This window comes from Eucyclogobius newberryi, unplaced genomic scaffold (assembly GCF_026437365.1).
Source record: "Eucyclogobius newberryi isolate DKJ021-1_F unplaced genomic scaffold, fEucNew1.0.hap1 SCAF_4, whole genome shotgun sequence".
Taxonomy (NCBI): domain Eukaryota; kingdom Metazoa; phylum Chordata; class Actinopteri; order Gobiiformes; family Gobiidae; genus Eucyclogobius; species Eucyclogobius newberryi.
Genome location: NW_027316056.1, coordinates 1,600,818 through 1,619,659, shown reverse-complemented (window position 1 = coordinate 1,619,659; position 18,842 = coordinate 1,600,818). Strand labels below are relative to the sequence as shown.

General features: G+C 44.4%; 1 protein-coding gene across 1 annotated transcript in view; it reads right to left on the bottom strand.

Annotated features, from left to right (window-relative positions):
• LOC140378270 (multidrug resistance-associated protein 1-like) overlaps positions 1-18,842 on the bottom strand; it is a 180,000-nt gene that overhangs the window by 13,758 nt on the left and 147,400 nt on the right. The window contains exons 22-23 of the mRNA XM_072464033.1: positions 13,179-13,345; positions 12,300-12,494 (exon numbers count right to left, since the gene is read on the bottom strand). Of these exons, the coding sequence (XP_072320134.1) occupies positions 12,300-12,494; positions 13,179-13,345 (362 nt within the window). The remainder of the gene's footprint in view (positions 1-12,299; positions 12,495-13,178; positions 13,346-18,842) is intronic.

Below are 18,842 nucleotides of genomic sequence, written 5' to 3'. Positions count from 1 at the left end.
AAAAGAGTGGGTGCATATGCCAGCAGAGGCCTATCAAGAAGTGAGGGTCGTTACTCTGCTCATAAACTGGAGTTCTTAGCACTGAAATGGGCGGTGACCGAGAAATTCAGTGACTGTTTGTATGGAGCTTACTTCCTGTTGTCACAGATAGTAACCAGCTGACAGACCTAAAGCTAAAAAAACGCGTGTGTGTGGTGGTACTAAAATGTGGTTTTAGTAAACAATCATCTGATTATAGACTTTGTCCACCAGATTAATTTACTGTTATTGTTATTGTGTTCTGCATGTTCATATAACTGTTTTATAACAGGTCTTGTGATTAATGTAACTTTGTAACTATGTGGCCTAACCAAGCTAGAAATCTGAGGGAAATAATATAATTTGAGTTGAACTTTAACATACAAATCAAATCAATCAGCTGCTTTGTATCATCTAAAAAACATAGCCAAACTCAAAAGAATAGAGTCCAAACCAAACTTGAGAGACTTATCCAACCAAGCTGCAGTTCATCCAGAACGCTGCTGCTCGGGTCCTGACTAGAACCAGGAAGTACCATCACATTAGTCCTGTTCTCAGGTCTCTGCACTGCCCCCTGTGGCTCAGAGAATAGACTTTAAAGCAGCTCTGCTTGTGTACAAGTCTCTCCATGGCCTAGCACCAAAGAACATCTCAGACATGTGAGTGCCATATGAACCATCTCTGACTCTGAAGACCTCAGGGACCGGCCTCCTGCTGGTGCCAGAGTCAGGACTAAACATGGACCGGCCTCCTGTTGGTGCCAGAGTCAGGACTAAACATGGACCGGCCTCCTGTTGGTGCCAGAGTCAGGACTAAACATGGACCGGCCTCCTGCTGGTGCCAGAGAAAAACATGGGGAATCTGCTTTTCAGTTAATATCTCTACAACATGGAAGGAGCTGATCAAAACATAGAAACTAAACAAATATGTTACGATCTTAAAGGTTTTGTACCAAATAGAACTGACCTGAGATTCAAGGTCTGGATAAAAATAGGTATAAAAAATGTTCACCAGATTATAAATGATAATCAAATTAAAAGCTGAAAGAATCCTTTGACTAAGAAAAACAGGACTTTTCGAGGTATTTACAAATAAGAAGTTAATATAGCCAAGAAATTAAACAGTAAGTAATGACCATTATAACCCTCCTGAAATTTCTATCAAGGCTTATAAATTAGAGCTTTCAAGGAGAGTAATATCTAAATTGTATCAATGTATTGCTAATCTGGACAGCTACTCTACTAAATATATTAAAAACAAATAGGAGAGTGCAGGTAATCTTGTTTTGACCGATAAAGAGTGGGACAGCGTGTGTACATCCCTGTGGAGGACCTTAAAGTCACGCCTGGAGGGAATTTTGTTGGAAAAATCAAGTTTTTTCATAACATTGTGTCAAAGTGCCCATTATTTGCAAGGAAATGCTAACTGTTGGTAAAACTGTGGCACCAGGAGGCAAACCACGATCACGTGTTTTGAGACTGTCCCGTTGCTCAAAAATATTGGACTGAAATTAACAATGCACTGCAGACTGTTTTTGACTATGCCATCTCTGTCAGAACTATGTATTTGGGCCTCAAGACTCCTGCCATAGACACAATAAATGGAAACCTTTGGAACATATTTCTGGCGGCAGGAAAAAAGGCCATCACAAAGAAATTGATGACACAAACGTCACCAACGATCAAGGACATCTTAAGAGACATATCCCCAAACGTAGGTTCTTTTTGTAGACGCAAATCCCCTAAATTGATTGCCTTAAAAAGGATGTGGATGTATCTTAAGAAGAAAATTTATGTTGAAGTAATGAAAATTTTAATTTGACAGACTTTGGACGAATTGAACTTTTATTTTCATTTAAATGACCCATGATAGTGTTTCTTTTTATGTCTATTTTTGGCTTGAGCCATTCCATGGAATGGAATGCGACGAGTCTTTTTTCTTGCCTGGTTTCTTATTATTATTCATGGTCATGTTGCCACAACTCTGGCATTTTTGACCCCCTAACATTGATGAATGTCACTCATAGACGCAATCGGCTCGGCCCGAACTTTAATAAAATGGAGCTTGTAGAACGCCCGTCGCAACAGTGGCGACTAGTTCAAAAAAGAAAAAACATGAAACGCATAATCTTTGGCCTAGGCACATGAGACTTGGAACATTGATAGAGCTACCTTTGACCTCTGGCCTTTGACGAGTAAAACACACCTGGCAGTGTAACCCACGTACTTTTATTGCAAATAGGAAAAAAACTACAACTCCCAATACCCCTTCTTGTCACGTGGTTTACGTATGTTGCGCGTCACGCACGCACTGCTTCGAGCCAATCACGCGCTTGCCGGTTCAATATCAGCTTCCGGTGTTGGGAGAGGCGACAGGACGGCTGAACCAGACGCTTTATCAACCGCCGCTGATGCTGGACTCGTAGCGCGCAAGAAAACGTGGAATTTGGCCAGGTGTGCCCAGTGGGGTACCAGAACGAAGGATTAACTTGATGGCGAGCTGAGACCAGCCTGGACCCAGAACCAGAACTGAACACTGAACATTACAAAACTACAAACTTTCCAACATGAGCCACCTGCGGTGTGGTAGGGGCTGATTCAGCCGTCCACTCCCACCCGAAAGACACCACACACCTTGCGAACTCTCCCCTCAGTCACAGCGCTATATTTTTGGACAATACAAGAACTCGGTTGATTCTTTTATGGACATTTGTACTATTTTCATTGAGATGTGCAAGTGTTACTATGAGTGTGTGTGCTTTCTACCTTGGATCTCTTGCACTGAACATTATTGAAACTTGGAATGTTATTGATACCACCAGAAATTGTAATACGCTTCAGTATACCATTGGAAATCTGCAGATTGTATATATTGTAAATATTGGTATGTTGGTCACTGTAAATATATAAGGCACAGCCGCACTTTGATTCGCTGGTTTTTGTATTATTGCTTGCATGCACCTCCCTGAGTCGAACCTTCTGATCTAGCCCAGTGGCATATTCTCACATATGCTACATAAGAAAAACATGGCGAGCTAGCCAGGAGGTCATGTTAAGTATATGATACATTGCTAGTTAATTTAATTTCATTCAGACTCACCAAATTAAATCAATAATGAATGTGTTGGACTCACTCGGTGTTAAAATTCCTAACTCAGTGCTAGTGAGCGGGATACCGAATTGTGATGCAGAGGAAGTGGAAGACTTCCTGCTACAATACGGGGCCATAGAACGCTCAGTTAAAGTAGATTCACCCGAAAGTGAATTTCACAAGAAATTAGTGGTCGAGTTTAAAACTGGTTCTGCGTTTGAGTTGTTAACACCTATTCTGCCTTACACGTTTAAACCAGAGGAAAATGAATATTGTGTGGAGAGTTTATCCAAGATTTTTTGCAGCTAATGTAGGTTGTGATAAGACACGGACTTATTTAGCTGACTTAAAAGAAGTGGCAAAATTGTCTGGCCAGGACTTTACTGACGTTTTACAAGAATGAATGACCCAAATAAATGAAGCAGTTGCTGAGATGCGCACTGTTAAACCTGAACACCCCACAGAATTCAAAATGGCTGATCCCTCAACACCACCACAATACAAAATGGCTGCTGATTCTGAACTGGTTACCACACCTGCTGCAGCTGGAATGGGACAAAGACACCCCACAATCACCATGTCTCCTGCGGATTTGAATCCACCTGGAATACAGAGGTATTTGGTGGAACACATTGTGAAAAGTGACGATGTGCGTTCTTCACACAGATTACGAATGTTTTCCGGAAGAACCCCCCGACCACAGCATGAAGTGGATTACGACGCATGGCGTTCGAGTGTGGATATTATCTTGAAAGACCCTGCTGCATCTGAAATGCAAAGAACACGGCAGATCCTTGACAGCCTACTGCCGCCTGCTGTGGACCTTTTGAAACATCTCGGTGCAGATTTGCCTGCGGAAATATTTATTCAACATTTAGATTCTGCCTTTGGAACTGTACAAGATGGGGAAGAACTTTACATAAAGTTTATGGATACTTTGCAAGATTCTGGTGAGAAGCCATCCGTCTATTTACAGCGACTGCAAGTAGCACTTAGTCTTGCTGTAAAGCGGGGAGGAGTAAAACCAAGGGACGTCAACAGGCACCTGCTGAGCCAATTCTGCAGGGGGTGCTGGGATAATAACCTCATTTCTGAGCTCCAACTAAAACAGCGGAAATCAAACCCACCTTCTTTTGCGGAGCTGTTGTTACTATTGAGGAAGCAAGTAAGGTGCAGAGGATGAAACAACATCTTGGGACATCAAGACGTGTCGCTACTCAAGCACAGTTCGCCGTCGAAGGAAGTGATGTTTCTGCTGCCCTGTCGACGCTCACCAAGCAAATGGCTGAGGTACAACAGCAACTGGCTGCGCTGACTGCTTCCCGGGTTACCCAGTCGAACCACCACTCATTTACTCCAAGAGTCCAGCAGTCATGTCAAAATTCCAGACCTGCTCGGACTACATCTTATTCATCGTCTCCAAGCCCCAAGCCTGGATTTTGTTTCCGATGTAGTGAAGATGGACATATCCGACCACAGTGTGAGAATCGACCAAATGAAGAGCTTGTAAATACAAAACGTAAACAGTTTAATGAGAGGAAACAGAAATGGCAGCGGTGCCATCAGGCAACCAATGGACATTTAAACTAATCTCAGCTCCTGTGGAGGGACATACAGGAGCTGTGCAGAACCCCCACTGTCCTGCAAAGAAAAGGAATATTCATAGTGTTAATTCACAGCAAACTGGTCCGGGGTTATTACCAAAAATTCCCTGTGGGCTTGTTGGATTGCGATGCACTGCAGAGGTCAGTATTGCTGGTCAAACCCATAAGTGCCTGCTCGACACAGGGTCACAGGTGACCACAGTATCTGCATCCTTTTACAATAAACACCTCTACGAACAACCGATCCAGCCACCTTGGGTACATAGAGCTCTCCGTTGAGTTTTCTAAAGACTTTGTGGGCGAAAAGAAAGTTGTTTCAACACTTTCATTAGTTGTTCCGGATGCAAGCCCACACATCGCAACTCCTATCCTCATCGGCATGAACACACTAGAGACACTATATGGACAGTGCTGTCATTCAGCATTCCAGCCGAATGCCCAGGGTTACAGAGCGGTTTTAAAGACATTACAGCTGTTACAGCAATGCAAGGACTATGGCAAAATAGGCGTTGTGAGACTTAACAACAAGGCACCAGTGTGCGTTCCGGCGGGTCGCACCATCGTCATCGAGGGCTCTGCTAAAGTCTCTTCTCCACCACCCAGCCACAGTGCCTTTTTGCAACATCCTGCCTCTGCTCTGCCTGGTGGAATATACGTCAGCAGCTGTCTCATCATGCTTCCAGCTCTACCTCCATTTAAGGTTCCGGTAGTAATTTCAAATGAATCCGAATGGGACACTTTTATCCCCCCACTGAGTGTGATCGCTGATTTAGAGGACTATCATTGCATTTTAACCGAACATCAGGTGACAACCCATTCTAAAACTCCATCATCCAAATTAAACATCAACTTTGGAGATTCGCCTCTTTCAGCTGAATGGAAAGAGAGGATCACAGAGAGATTAAACACTGTTTCGGAGGTATTTTCTCAACATGAGTTAGATTTTGGATGTACCACTACTGTAAACCATAAGATCCCACTTCACGACTCCACACCGGCGAAGCAGCGTGCCCGGCCAATTCACCCACAGGATATCGAAGCTGTCTGACGCCATCTACGTGACCTTCTTGAGGCCGGAGTCATACAGGAATCTACTTCTCCTTTCTCGTCTCCTGTAGTGGTGGTGAGGAAGAAAAATGATATGTACAGTTATGCATAGACTATCGCAAATTGAACCTTCAAACCATTAAAGATGCATATGCTTTACCAAATCTTGAAGAATCATTTTCTGCCCTCACTGGGTAAAAATGGTTCTCCGTGCTGGATCTAAAGAGTGGATACTACCAGATAGAGATGGATGAGGAGGACAAACAGACTTTTTTTTTTTTCCAGACATCTGTCCGATATCTGGGACATATAGTATCTGAAAATGGTGTGGAAACAGACCCAAAAAAGATCAAAGCCATAAAAACCTGGCCAATTCCCACGACACTTAAGCAGTTAAGATCATTTCTGGGTTTTGCCGGATACTATCGCCGATTCATACGAGACTACGCCGTCATTGCCAAACCACTAAATGACTTGACTCGTGGATACCCACCAGCTCGCAAGTCAAAGAACTCTAGACCACAATCATCACTGTATAGTCCGAACCAGCCATTCGGGGAAAGGGGGACTAGCCAATGCCACGACGCTTTCGACGCACTCATCGTAAAGCTGACCACTGCTCCAGTGCTTGGTTTTGCAAATCCAACTCATCCGTACATTCTCCATACGGATGCTAGTGTGACGGGACTGGGAGCAGCGTTGTACCAGGAGCAGGAGGGGAAGCTTCGGGCCATAGCCTACGCCAGCCGTGGACTGTCGCAAAGTGAAAGCCGTTACCCCGCACATAAACTAGAATTTCTTGTGTGAGTGTAACGGAAAAATTTCAGGATTATCTTTATGGATCAAACTTTACAGTGGTTACTGACAGCAACCCCCTCACCTACCTCCTCACCACTGCTAAACTGGACGCTACAGGACATCGTTGGTTGGCTGCTTTGTCTACCTATTCCTTCAAAATCCAATACCGGGCTGGAACACAGAACAAAGACGCACATGCTCTCTCCAGACGTCCTCATTGTTCTTCAAGTGACGACATCCTGCAAGACCATGAGATTGTAAATCAATTCATAACTCGACATGCCGCTGACTTTGAAGTGATTTCAGAAGACATTGTGAATGCCATATGCCAAGGCCATTATGTCCGCTCTACACATGACCAAGGGTTCACTTATGTGGAGTCAATGTCCGTCACAGCTGACACTATTCCGGACGATTATTGCTCTGGAGGTATACACCATTTGCCAGTCATTCCTGCCTTCGATGTTAAAGAAAAGCAACACGCTGACCCATGCATCCGAGAGTTAATCCATCAGCTCGAAACGGGTGAAAAGCCTCCGCCAACCGCAAGGGCTGAACTCCCTGAACTGCCACTCTTGTTAAGAGAATGGTCAAGGATGGAGCTGATGGACGGAGTGTTGTACAGGAAGAGGCGAGATAATGAAAATATTTCGTATCAACTTATTCTCCCTGAAGAACTGCGTCCAGTGGTTCTGAAAAATCTTCATGATGACATGGGTCACATGGGGATTGAACGTACCCTTGACCTGGTACGAACAAGATTTTATTGGCCGAAAATGGCAGCAGATGTGGAGCACAAGATCAAAAATTGCGGTCGTTGTGTCCGTCGGAAAGCACTGCCTGAAAGAGCTGCTCCACTTGTCAACATTAAAGCAACACGTCCGCTTGAACTTTTGTGTATGGATTTCCTGAGTCTTGAGCCTGACACCAGCAACACCCGTGACATTTTGGTCTTGACTGATCATTTCACAAAATTTGCATTTGCCATCCCCACACCTAACCAAAAAGCAAAGACTGTAGCCAAATGTTTGTGGGAGAATTTCATTATTCATTATGGCATCCCCGAGCGAATCCACACAGACCAGGGGGCAGATTTTGAGTCTAAACTAATTACAGAATTATGCGAAGTTGCTGGTATTCTCAAGAGTAGAACAACGCCGTACCACCCACGAGGAAACCCAGTTGAACGATTCAACCGAACACTACTTGCAATGTTGGGAACACTGGAAACAAAACAGAAAACAAAATGGAAGGAATATGTAAAACCACTGGTTCACGCATACAACTGCACCAGGAACGAGGTTACCGGTTTCACCCCATACGAGCTGATGTTCGGGAGAACACCTCGCCTCCCTGTGGACTTGGCATTCAATCTTCCTGTGCGTGAGACCAAGCACAAAACTGACTTGCAGTATGTCAAATCACTGAAATCAAGATTGGAAGAAAGTTTCAAAATTGCCTCTGACAACGCTTCAAAATCTGCAGGCAGAAACAAAGCACGGTTTGATCGTTGTGTGATTCCATCTGCACTGGTGCCAGGGGACCGAGTCCTGGTGAGAAATGTACGCCTTAGAGGAAAGCACAAACTGTCTGATAAATGGGAACAAGGAGTTTATGTTGTCGTCCATCGAGCTGGAGAACTTCCAGTGTACAAAGTCAAACCTGAAAGTTATGATGGACCTGCACGGACTTTACATAGAGACCTGCTTCTTCCATGCAGTCTTCTCACAGACAGTGATAATCACTGGAGCACTCACCGGTCCGTAGACCCATAACTCGACAGCATAAAAACATTGACGATCTCGCAAACTCCGCTCCATGGTAATTGGATCTCCTATGTCAGTCCACCAACTATGCACTTCACCGTAGACAAACATCACGCTAATGTTTTACTCATTGATAACCAAAGGACACTGCCCGTTGAGGTTGACACCCAACACGGATCAAGTCCCTCTAAGTGCAGTCACACAACTTTGGAGTTGGAAGTAGAAAAAACTTTACCAGAACCCCTTGGAACTGAACCTGTAAATGAAGAGCATCTACCTGAAAGCACTAGCTTACCTGATTCTGAAGGAAGTTCAATCGATTCCACCGATGAAGGTCCTCCAGATGTAGTCACTCTAGTAGAGCCACCAAAGCCTGACACTGACTTGCCTGACACTGACTTGCGTGACACTGACTTGCCTGACACTGACTTGCCTGACACTACTGTTAAACGTTCAGAACGACGTAGAGTACCACCTAACAGACTCCAATATTACGCTCGTGGGAATCCATTGATCTCAGTAGTCCAAACATTGTTGCATAGTCTTTCTGATGTGTTGGCTGTCAGTAGTAAATAACCGTTCCTCGTTGTCGAACATGCACCGGGACGTGCAGCAGCATCGCTCTATGATAAACAAAAAAGGCTTAATTTCCTGTTTTTTCAAGGACAAGTCACGCCAAATAGAATTAATCTACGGAGCTCATATTTCACTCACTAATGTGTTTTTATGTCTGATTGGAAATAAATACCATGTAACAAATGTACTCTATAGCGCCCCCTACCCATTGTGTGAAAAACTCAACATTGTCTGATTTGTTTGAAACTCATGGATTATATTCTCCTCGAGACGCCATGAAAAAAGTGCATTGCAGATATTGTGTATTTTCATAATTGGCCAGCAGAGGCGCAATGAATGCCTTCATTTCCTCATCCTCTTCTATTTTGATGGAACATTTCCATTAGCGTTAGCATCAGGATTAGCGGCGGGTCTCTGTTGCTAGGTGACGGCGGTACAGGGAGGAGGGGGTTTAAAGAATAAAGTCTAAAGAATAAAGTCTAAAAAATAAAAGAATAAAGTCTAAGAGAATGCAGTGTCGGGCAATCGCGATCCAAACACGGTCGCAGTCGCGTGGGAAGGCGGTCGCGCGGGTGGCGAGACCCATCATCACCGCTGCCGCGGCTTTAATTATTATTATTATTATTATTATTATTCATGGTCATTTTGCCACGACCCTCTGAACATTGAGGAATAGTCACACACGCGAGCGGCTCGGCCTGAACTCGAATAAAACGCTTCCTCTTCCTCTTTTATTTTGAGCTAACGCTCTCGTACCGCGGTCTTAGCATTAGCATTAGCATTATTATTCTTTAGACTTTATTGCTTTATTATTTAGACTTTATTCTTTAGGCTTTATTCTTTAGACTTTATTCTTTAGAGTTGATTATTCCTGCCACAACTCCGGTATTTTTGACATGAATGAAAAGTCACGGGTCACTGAGGCTCTCTCTCTTTCTCCCTGCTCAGGTCTGCGTTCAGCACAATCTTGCAATTTGTCTGGACAAACTACTATTTGAATCACAAACTACACAATCATCAACGGTGAATTACTGAGCTTGGTTTGGTCTGCCGCAAAACGCAGCAGGCGGTCGCGCGGGAAGGCGGTCGCGCGGGAAGATAAGATATTCCTTTATAGTCCACACATGGGGAAATTTCATTGTTGCAACGCAGGTAGATACAGAGGAAAAGGACAGATAACTTATAGGAAGCTTAAAAAACCCTCTTAATAGAAGAACTTTTATAAGGCTACCCCAAATAAATTGTCTGTTTGCTGTAACCCGAGACAACATTTTTCATCTGGCTCGGTCGGTAGGCAAATTCTTATTTTTTTCACTTTGAAGGCAAAAAAAAAGATCCAAATTTTGTCATTTTTTGACTCGGAGTGACCACCAGGGGTCAGGCTTCAACAGTCAATGACGGAAAACGTCTCTATCAACCCGATCGGGAGACTAAATCTCACGATTTTAAGATATTTCAATCGACCTTTTGTACGCCGTTATCCTTTATTTTGGTAGTGAAGGCGAGCGGGGGAACATGCGGGGGACACGGGCACCGCCGTGTTTGTTGTGATGACGCTACTGGGTGTGTTTCAATCCCAGAATGCATTTGCGTGAGTCAAATTTCACACCCTGACAGAGCCTGGCATTACTCTGGACATGCCAGTGGCACTGACAAGGGTAAACCATCTTGTTAAAGGCAATATGACGACTTTTGAGCGTGCTCTGTTGCCCGCATGTGGAGGACTGAAAATGATAACGCGCATGTGTTACGCGGTGCGTTATCAGTCCTTTGAGATGAAAGTCAAGTTAACAAGCGTTATAAAAATATTCAACACGGTGGCTCAGGACAGACTGGTCGGTGAGTCGGCGAAATAATTGAAAGTTTCATAGCGGGTCGGTCGGGTTACGGCAAACAGACATATTATTTTGCTCAGCGTAAACAAAACTCTTATAAACAAAAGGCAGTCGCGCGGGAAGGCGGTCATCATCGCCGCTACCGCGGCTTTAATTATTCTTTATTCTCAAGTTTTGCTCTCTGTTTTTTTTCTGTTCTGTGTTTTATGTTAATTCTCTTAAAAAAAAAAAAAAAAAACAAGAAAAAAAAACTTCTGTCTTGTTGGTGAGGCCAGCCAGCACTACTATTAGCAAACATCAACAATTTTAAAATCCATTAAATTCAGTTTTGTAAAGATTAATCTTGGATATAAAATAATTTGTTCCATGATTGTGTAAACATAGTCAAATGTTAAGCCTAAAGCTATTTCCATTTTCACTCATGGGTCTTGAAGGGAATACCAAATATTAACTTTACTTATTTGTATTAAAACTGTACTTTGATATAATAGGGGAATACCAACTACATTAACTCTAGATTTGTGCTGAAACTGGCCTCACACAGACCACATTCCTATATAAGGAGAAAGCTGCAGACCCAAGGACATATCTGTGCGATGGAACAGCGAATGGAAAAATACTGAGAGAAGGCGTCAACCTTCATATCACGCCCCATATGAAAATGTATAAATTGTTTGAGCGCACAGGGACAGGGCGCGTCCGGACTACGCCCGTGTAAGACGCCGTCACAATCGATAGGGACATTTTAGGTAAGCGCTCTGTTTATCTGTGTTAGTATTGTACATGGCAGGGATTAAACATTTCATTCATTCTAACTCTTTTTGATTCTTGCTCTTTCTTTCATAAACAAGCACGCAACAGTCTTTTCAAAAAGACAAATAAGGTCACTGAAGACAAACTGGGAATGTCACATGGCACACACAGCCCGGAGGAATTTGTAAGAAATAATATGTGCCAAATATAGTTTAAAATGTCTATATTGACTGATACTGCTATGAGGGGAAATCCTTGAATTTTCTTTTTTAAAGATTTCTTTTGCCCGTAGGCTTTATTTGACAGGAAAGAACAGTGTGAAATGGGGATGAGAGAGAAGGGAGGACATGCAGTAAACTGTCGGAGTCAAGATTCAAACTCACAACACGGGGCGGCTGCACGTTTGCTGTGCCATAACCACTCGTCCATCAGACAACACAGGAGACAAAGACTTTCAATAGCACACTAACCGATAACTGATATCTAACTAAGGAAAAAGACTCAATATCGATTTCAGTACCACAATCATATTTTTTTAAAAAGACAATAGAATGTCATTTTTGACAGAGAATATTATTTTATTTAATACCATAGAAACTATCTAGGAAAGCTCAAATTCAATCCTATCAATGTGTTGTGTCAGTACTTCACAAGAGAGTTCCAATGAGTATCTAGGTGTTACTATCATGGTATTCATATATTTGACAAATCTAGATCTCTTAGAAAGCTTTTCACCACCGTTACCTAGTTCCATTGACTGGACTGGACTGAACATGTATGTGTTTTTATGTGTGAGGTAGAGAAGGCCGGACCTGCTGTAGTCCAGGATGGTGTTGAGGCGGTGGGCGATGGTCAGAACGCTGCAGTCCCTGAAGTGCGTGCGAATGGTGGACTGAATGAGCTGATCAGTTTCCAGGTCCACTGCTGCCGTGGCCTCATCCAGAACCAGCACCCGACTCTCCCTGAGCAGGGCCCTGGCCAAGCATAGGAGCTGCCGCTGTCCCACACTACACAAACATGTGATAAATGACACAAAATATGCATCAGGCAAGTTACTCTCTCTTTGTTTACCCGAGGTTCTCACTCGTTGCTTACCTAAGGTTCTCGCTCTACTCACCTGTGGTACTCTCTCTGCTCACCTGAGGTTCTCTCTCACTGCTCATCCGTGGTTCTCTCTCACTGCTCACCCGAGGTTCTCTCTCTGCTCACCTGAGATTCTCTGTCTTTGCTCACCCGAGGTACTCTCTCTGCTCACCCAAGGTTCTCTCAATTTCCTCACCTGAGGTTCCCTCTCACTGCTCACCCGAGGTTCTCTCACTGCTCATCCGTGGTTCTCTCTCTGCTCACCTGAGATTCTCTCTCTTTGCTTACCCGAGTTTCTCGCTCTGCTCACCTGAGGTTCTTGCTCTGCTCACCCAAGGTTCTCTCTCTTTACTCACCTGAGGTTCTCTCACGGCTCACTTGAGGTTCTCTCTCTTTGCTCACCTGAGGTTCTCTCACGGCTCATCCGAGGTTCTCTCTCTTTGCTCACCTGAGGTTCTCTCACGGCTCACCCAAGGTTCACTCTCTTTGCTCACCTGAGGTTCTCTCACGGCTCACCCAAGGTTCACTCTCTTTGCTCACCTGAGGTTCTCTCACGGCTCACCTGAGGTTATCTCTCTTTGCTCACCTGAGGTTCTCTCACGGCTCACCTGAGGTTTTCTCCACCTTCGCTGCACATGTGATCCAGCTTGTGGGGCAGGGCAGACACAAAGGCGCTGAGGTGTGATAGCTGCAGGACGTCCCACAGCTTAGAGTCAGAGCAGGTCTCGTAGGGGTCCAGGTTCATCCGGAGGGTCCCGGAGAAGAGCACAGGGTCCTGGGCTCAGAAGAACACAGACAACAAGAGGCATCACCCTCACAAACACTGTCTATTAACTGCCTGTCGGTTGATGTGACAATTTATTTTCTTTTGATAAATTATCTTTTATTGAAATTTGTCAATTCCAAAGGGATTTTTAAAATGTGCTCTTACAATGGTTGATTTATTATTATTATTATTATTAATATCATTAGGCCCGAGCGCCACAAGCTGGCGAGAGGCCTATTAGTTCCGTAAGGCCGTGCAAAGCACGGCTGCGAAAGTGCGCACAAAATCAAGCGTGAGGCGCTTGCCCGCTTCCAAACACTTACTAACGCACTCCTCCACTTATGCACGTCCCGTGTATACTAATTAGTAGTAGGAAAATTGCTGTTGTAAACGGGCGAAGCCCGTGCGAAAGTGTGCATGGAATGCGCACTAAACGAGCGCTTTACATGAGCATGACGACAGTGACAATTGAACATTACACAAAGTGGGCAGGGCCCACTCAAAATTAACAAAAGTACCCGTCAGTGACCAGGGACTCAGACCATGACGTAGGAAAGTGTGAGCGAGAATGTACAGTATAGTTTATGATATTTGAAAAAATTAATATCATTAGGCCCGAGCCCCAGCAGGACGTAGGGATGGGGAATGACAAGCGCGTAAGTGCTCGTAATGGCAATTCCACCCCACGGTGGCATGCGGAAGGCTCAGAGCAACTAGGCCCTGTATGCTTACCTTCTGAGAACCGACAAGGTCAGGCATTGGCCAGCAGGTTGGCCACCAGACTAAACAAATAAAACAATCTTCTTAAAGGTCCCATAACATGCAAAATCGACTTTTCAGAGCTTTTAACCTTCTTACATTGCTATTTGTGCTTCATATATGTCCCAGAGTGTTTTTTTGATTGATTCCCGCAGTGTTTAGCTATATTACAGACTATCTCCTTTCCGTGAATCTCCAAACTGACGGGCGGTGGGTGCAAGACCGCGTCATAAGGGCAAGCACGCGTCATCATCCCCCCTCGCCCTCGCCCTATATATATATATATATATATATGTATATATAGATCTATAGATATATCTGTTTTGCGCACGCTGTAGAATTAATGCCAGTTTTATTTAGTCTCAAAGTAGTGTTGATCTGAAGTTCTATCATTTCTCACTCACCCGCGCGGAGCGCCGCAGACAGCTGTGGGACGCACACGCTGAGACTACGTCACGGGTTGGGCGGGGCACACACACGCTGAGACTACGTCACGGGTTGGGCGGGGCACACACACGCTGAGACTACGTCACGGGTTGGGCGGGGGAGCCAGATGGCTCTTCACAAGGGTGGGGGCGAATATCAAACCAAGCCGTTTGCATTTCCAGGTTGGTGAAGGGTCCAAGGTCTGGGTGATATTTCTGAACTATTATGTTAAGGGTTTTGCACAACCCTTATTATTATCAATTATACACTTAGGATAGACTACGAAACGTGAAAAAAAGCATGTTATGGCACCTTTAAACAGCTGGCTCCCCGGACATTCTAATCCGGCCTGCAAAACATTTCTAATATATAGTCATTAATTTCTGACAGATACGTAAGATTTTTATCATTAGAACTATGAGTTCTAAACCACAGGTCAGGTCTCACTGCGGAGTGTAATAAAGAATTAACATGACAGGGTACAGTGGTTAGTGCCCTCGCTTCACAGCAAGAAGGTCCTGGGATGGATTACCGATAGGGTCTTTATGTGAGGAGTTTGCATGTTCTCCCCATGTGTGCGTAGGTTTTCCCTTCCACTCAGAACATGTACAACAGCCTCCTCCCCTCAGTGGGACTTAATAACAACCACCTGCCCAGGAACAGGTGGAAATTAGTTCCAACCTGGTACAATGCATCTCTCCTCCTGAAGGTTAATGTATGTTGTGCACTATCCCTGTCTCAAATAAATAAACTAACATAACTTAACTGACTTCAGGACTTCAGGAGCTAAACAATTAAAACTGAAGGAATATAACTTCTCCACAAGCTAAGCGGTTGTCCACCACCACACATCTGCCGCAGAAAGTTGGACAAAGCTGAACATCTCGGCGTCGACGCTTTGCACGCTCTCGACCCTCGGACGCGCATCCAAAGCGTCGAGAGCGCCGAAAACGCAGGAATCGCACCGCAAAAACACAGTAATCGCGCCGTGGGAAACGCGTCGTCGAGTCGTTCGACTCGCGTTTACATAGACTTTGAATGTAAACTGGACGCTTTGGACGCCACGGCTCTCCCGACCTGGAATATCTCTTCGTTAACTGCAAACCATTCTACAGTCCAAGGGAGTTTGCCTTGTTTATCCTAGCTGCTGTTTACATCCCGCCGAGCATGTGCACGCAGGAGGAAGAGCGCGCTCTCGCGGAGCAGGTACGGAGCGTTGAAAACTCCTTCCCGGACTCCTTATGTATAATCCTGGGCGATTTTAACAAGGGGAATCTCAGCCATGAACTAGAAAGTACAGACAGTTTATTAAAGTCCCGACCAGAGAGCAGAACACGCTGGATCACTGTTACACAACAATCAATAACGCCTTCCGTTATGTGCCCCGAGCCGCACTGGCAGCATCAGACCACATCATGGTTCATCTGATCCCCATATACAGACAGAGGCTAAAGCTCTCCAAACCTATAGTGAGGACTTCTAAGAGGTGGACCAACAAGGCAGTGGAGGAGGAGCTACGTGTGTTTGGACATTACAGACTGGGAGGTCTTCAGAGCTGCCACAGACAGTTTAGATGAATACACGGACACTGTGACATCATACATTCGATTCTGTGAGGACAGCATTAGACCATCTCACACCAAAGTCACTTTCAACAATGACAAACCCTGGTTCACACTTGAACTGAGACAGTTGAGGCAGCAGAAAGAGGCAGCACACAGGGTCAGCGATAGCGAGCGCTACAAACAGGCAAAGTACGGGTTCAGCAGGGATGTATCGTGAGCTAGAGCCCGTTACAGTATGCGTCTGAGGCAGCAGTTCTCAAACAACAACCCGCCTCTGTGTGGAGTGGGCTCCGGCTTCTCACCAACTACAAGCCCCCCCCCTGCTGTGGACGATATAAAACTGGCGCAACAACTAAATTCTTTCGACTGCAGATTTGACACCCCCTCCCCCATTGTGGCCACCTCTGTCATCCCAGCCCCGGTCCCCCCCACCTCCCCCACCCCTCTCACAGTCCAGGAACAGGATGTGTGCAGACCATTCCGCAAATCCAACCAGCGAAAGGCTGCTGGACCAGACGGTGTCACCCCAGCCACCTTAAGACACTGCGCAGGCGAGCTGGCCCCTGTCTTCACTGGCATTTTTAACACCTCCTAACGTACGAACCTACGTCAGGATCTTGTTTGTGGACTTCAGCTCGGCATTCAACACCATTCTCCCTGCTCTGCTCCAGGACAAGCTCTCCCAGCTCAACGTAACCGACTCCACCTGCAGGTGGATCACTGACTTCCTGATGGAACGGAGGCAGTGCATGCGGCTGGGGAAGAATGTCTCAGACACACGGCCTATCAGCACAGGAGCACCACAGGGCTGTGTACTTTCTCCCCTGCTCTTCTCCCAGTACACAAACTGCTCCACCTCCAGCCACGACTCCGTAAAACTGATCAAGTTTGCGGACGACACCACCCTCATCGGGCTCATCTTGGAGAAAAAGATTCGACACTCATCCGAGAGTCATTCTCAATCTGCGAATCAATCAAGACCTGGAACTCTGAGTAGGCCCTGCCCAAGGTTGAATCTTAAATCACTGTTTCTATTTGAGGACTTTTTTTCCTTTTTTTAACCAAGATTGTCTCTTTAACTCCTCTTTCAAACCATTTTTTCTCCTTGCTTAGAATCTTCATCTCACTGTCTTCGATAGAGTGGTTTGTTGCTTTAAGATGGAGATGCACGGTGCTCTATGGTCCTGAATTTGCATGTCTTCTGTGCTGATAAAGCCTCTTGTGCAGAGACTGTTTAGTCTCACTATGTAACGCTCTTCACACTTTTCTTCACTGCATTGGATAGAATAAACTACATTGCTCTGTTTTTGGGTCGGCATCTTGTCCTTAGGGAGAACCAGTCTTAGAGTGTTGCCTGGTTTAAAATAAACAGGAATTTCATATTGTATAAAAATCATTTGCAGTTTTTCCGACAGTCCTGAGACATAAGGGATAGAAACACCCTTCGTTCTATGTTCTGTTTCCAAATTCCATTACAATTCTATCGCAATTCCATTTCTGGCCAAATGTCAATCAATTCTATATTCTCCAATGTAGGCAGAATGCAAAGATTCCAATCACTGCCACAAATTAGGATTTCCTCAGAGTGGTTTACAATCAGGTCCATGACATCAGCAAAGAAAGTGATATCACTCCCTGGTGGAGCATAAACATTCAAAAGAGTGAAAATCTTTCCATTAATGCTTGCTTTAACCAGTATCTGCCCTCTTACATTCAAAACTCTGTTAAAAAACTATTTGGTATATCAATAGAGCAACTCCCCAATATAGCAACTCCCCGTTTGCATTTGTATGATGAATAATAGGATTTCTTACAACAGAATTTTGTTAGTTTTTAATGTTCAGTGACATTCGAATGAGTCTCTTGTAAATATACAATGTCTATTCTTTATTTTTTTCATTTTTGTTAAGATTTCTGTTCGTTTGATTGTGTTCAGTGCCATTCAAGTTGAAGGATGCTACTTGTAACACTTCTGATGCCTTGATTGGTTGATTGTATTGATCTTACTGATAACTTTTGAATATTTTTAATTTCTCTGCTCGGAAACAACAAACATTCACGAGAACCATAAGAACACAAAACCACTGAAAGGGTAAAAAATAAAACAAAAGGGTTTATGCTGGAAACAGGGATTGAACCCAAAACCCGATCAAAGAAAGATAGTAAGGGGAAAATGCAATCCTAATTAAGCCACCCCCACAAAAAAAAAAAACTCCCCAGGCACTCCTGACACCAATCCTCAGAAACAACCGGATATATAACTTCCCTGGCTCACCACGTCCCCCTGCTGCCCTCGATAAGTATTTTCCAATTTCTCACTAATCCAAACCCCCACATTTGGCACATGAATGAGTAGATGTATTTTGTCACAGATTTAGTTTAGTTTATGTACTAAAGCAGTCAGCCAACATGGGGCATAAAGTCTGATGTTAAAAACAAATAAATCATGTCATCAGTCCCGTCAACAGAAACAGAAATGTTTCACCATGTGACTACAACCCGAACTCACATACCCTATGCTGGTGGCTTCATTCTTTGTATTGTTAATTTCTCTGTGCATTGCATCCTACTTAAGATTGCCTCTGCTTCTCCTGGTGCTCTGAGCATGTGCCTTTTACCATCGAAATTCACCAGAAGAGTCACCAGAAATGAGAACCCATGTCTCAGTTTTCTCTTCCTGGGCTCCTCACAGATGTGGTGAAACTTTCTTCGTTGTTGACGAACCTTGTATGGAATATCAGGGGCAAAGATGACAT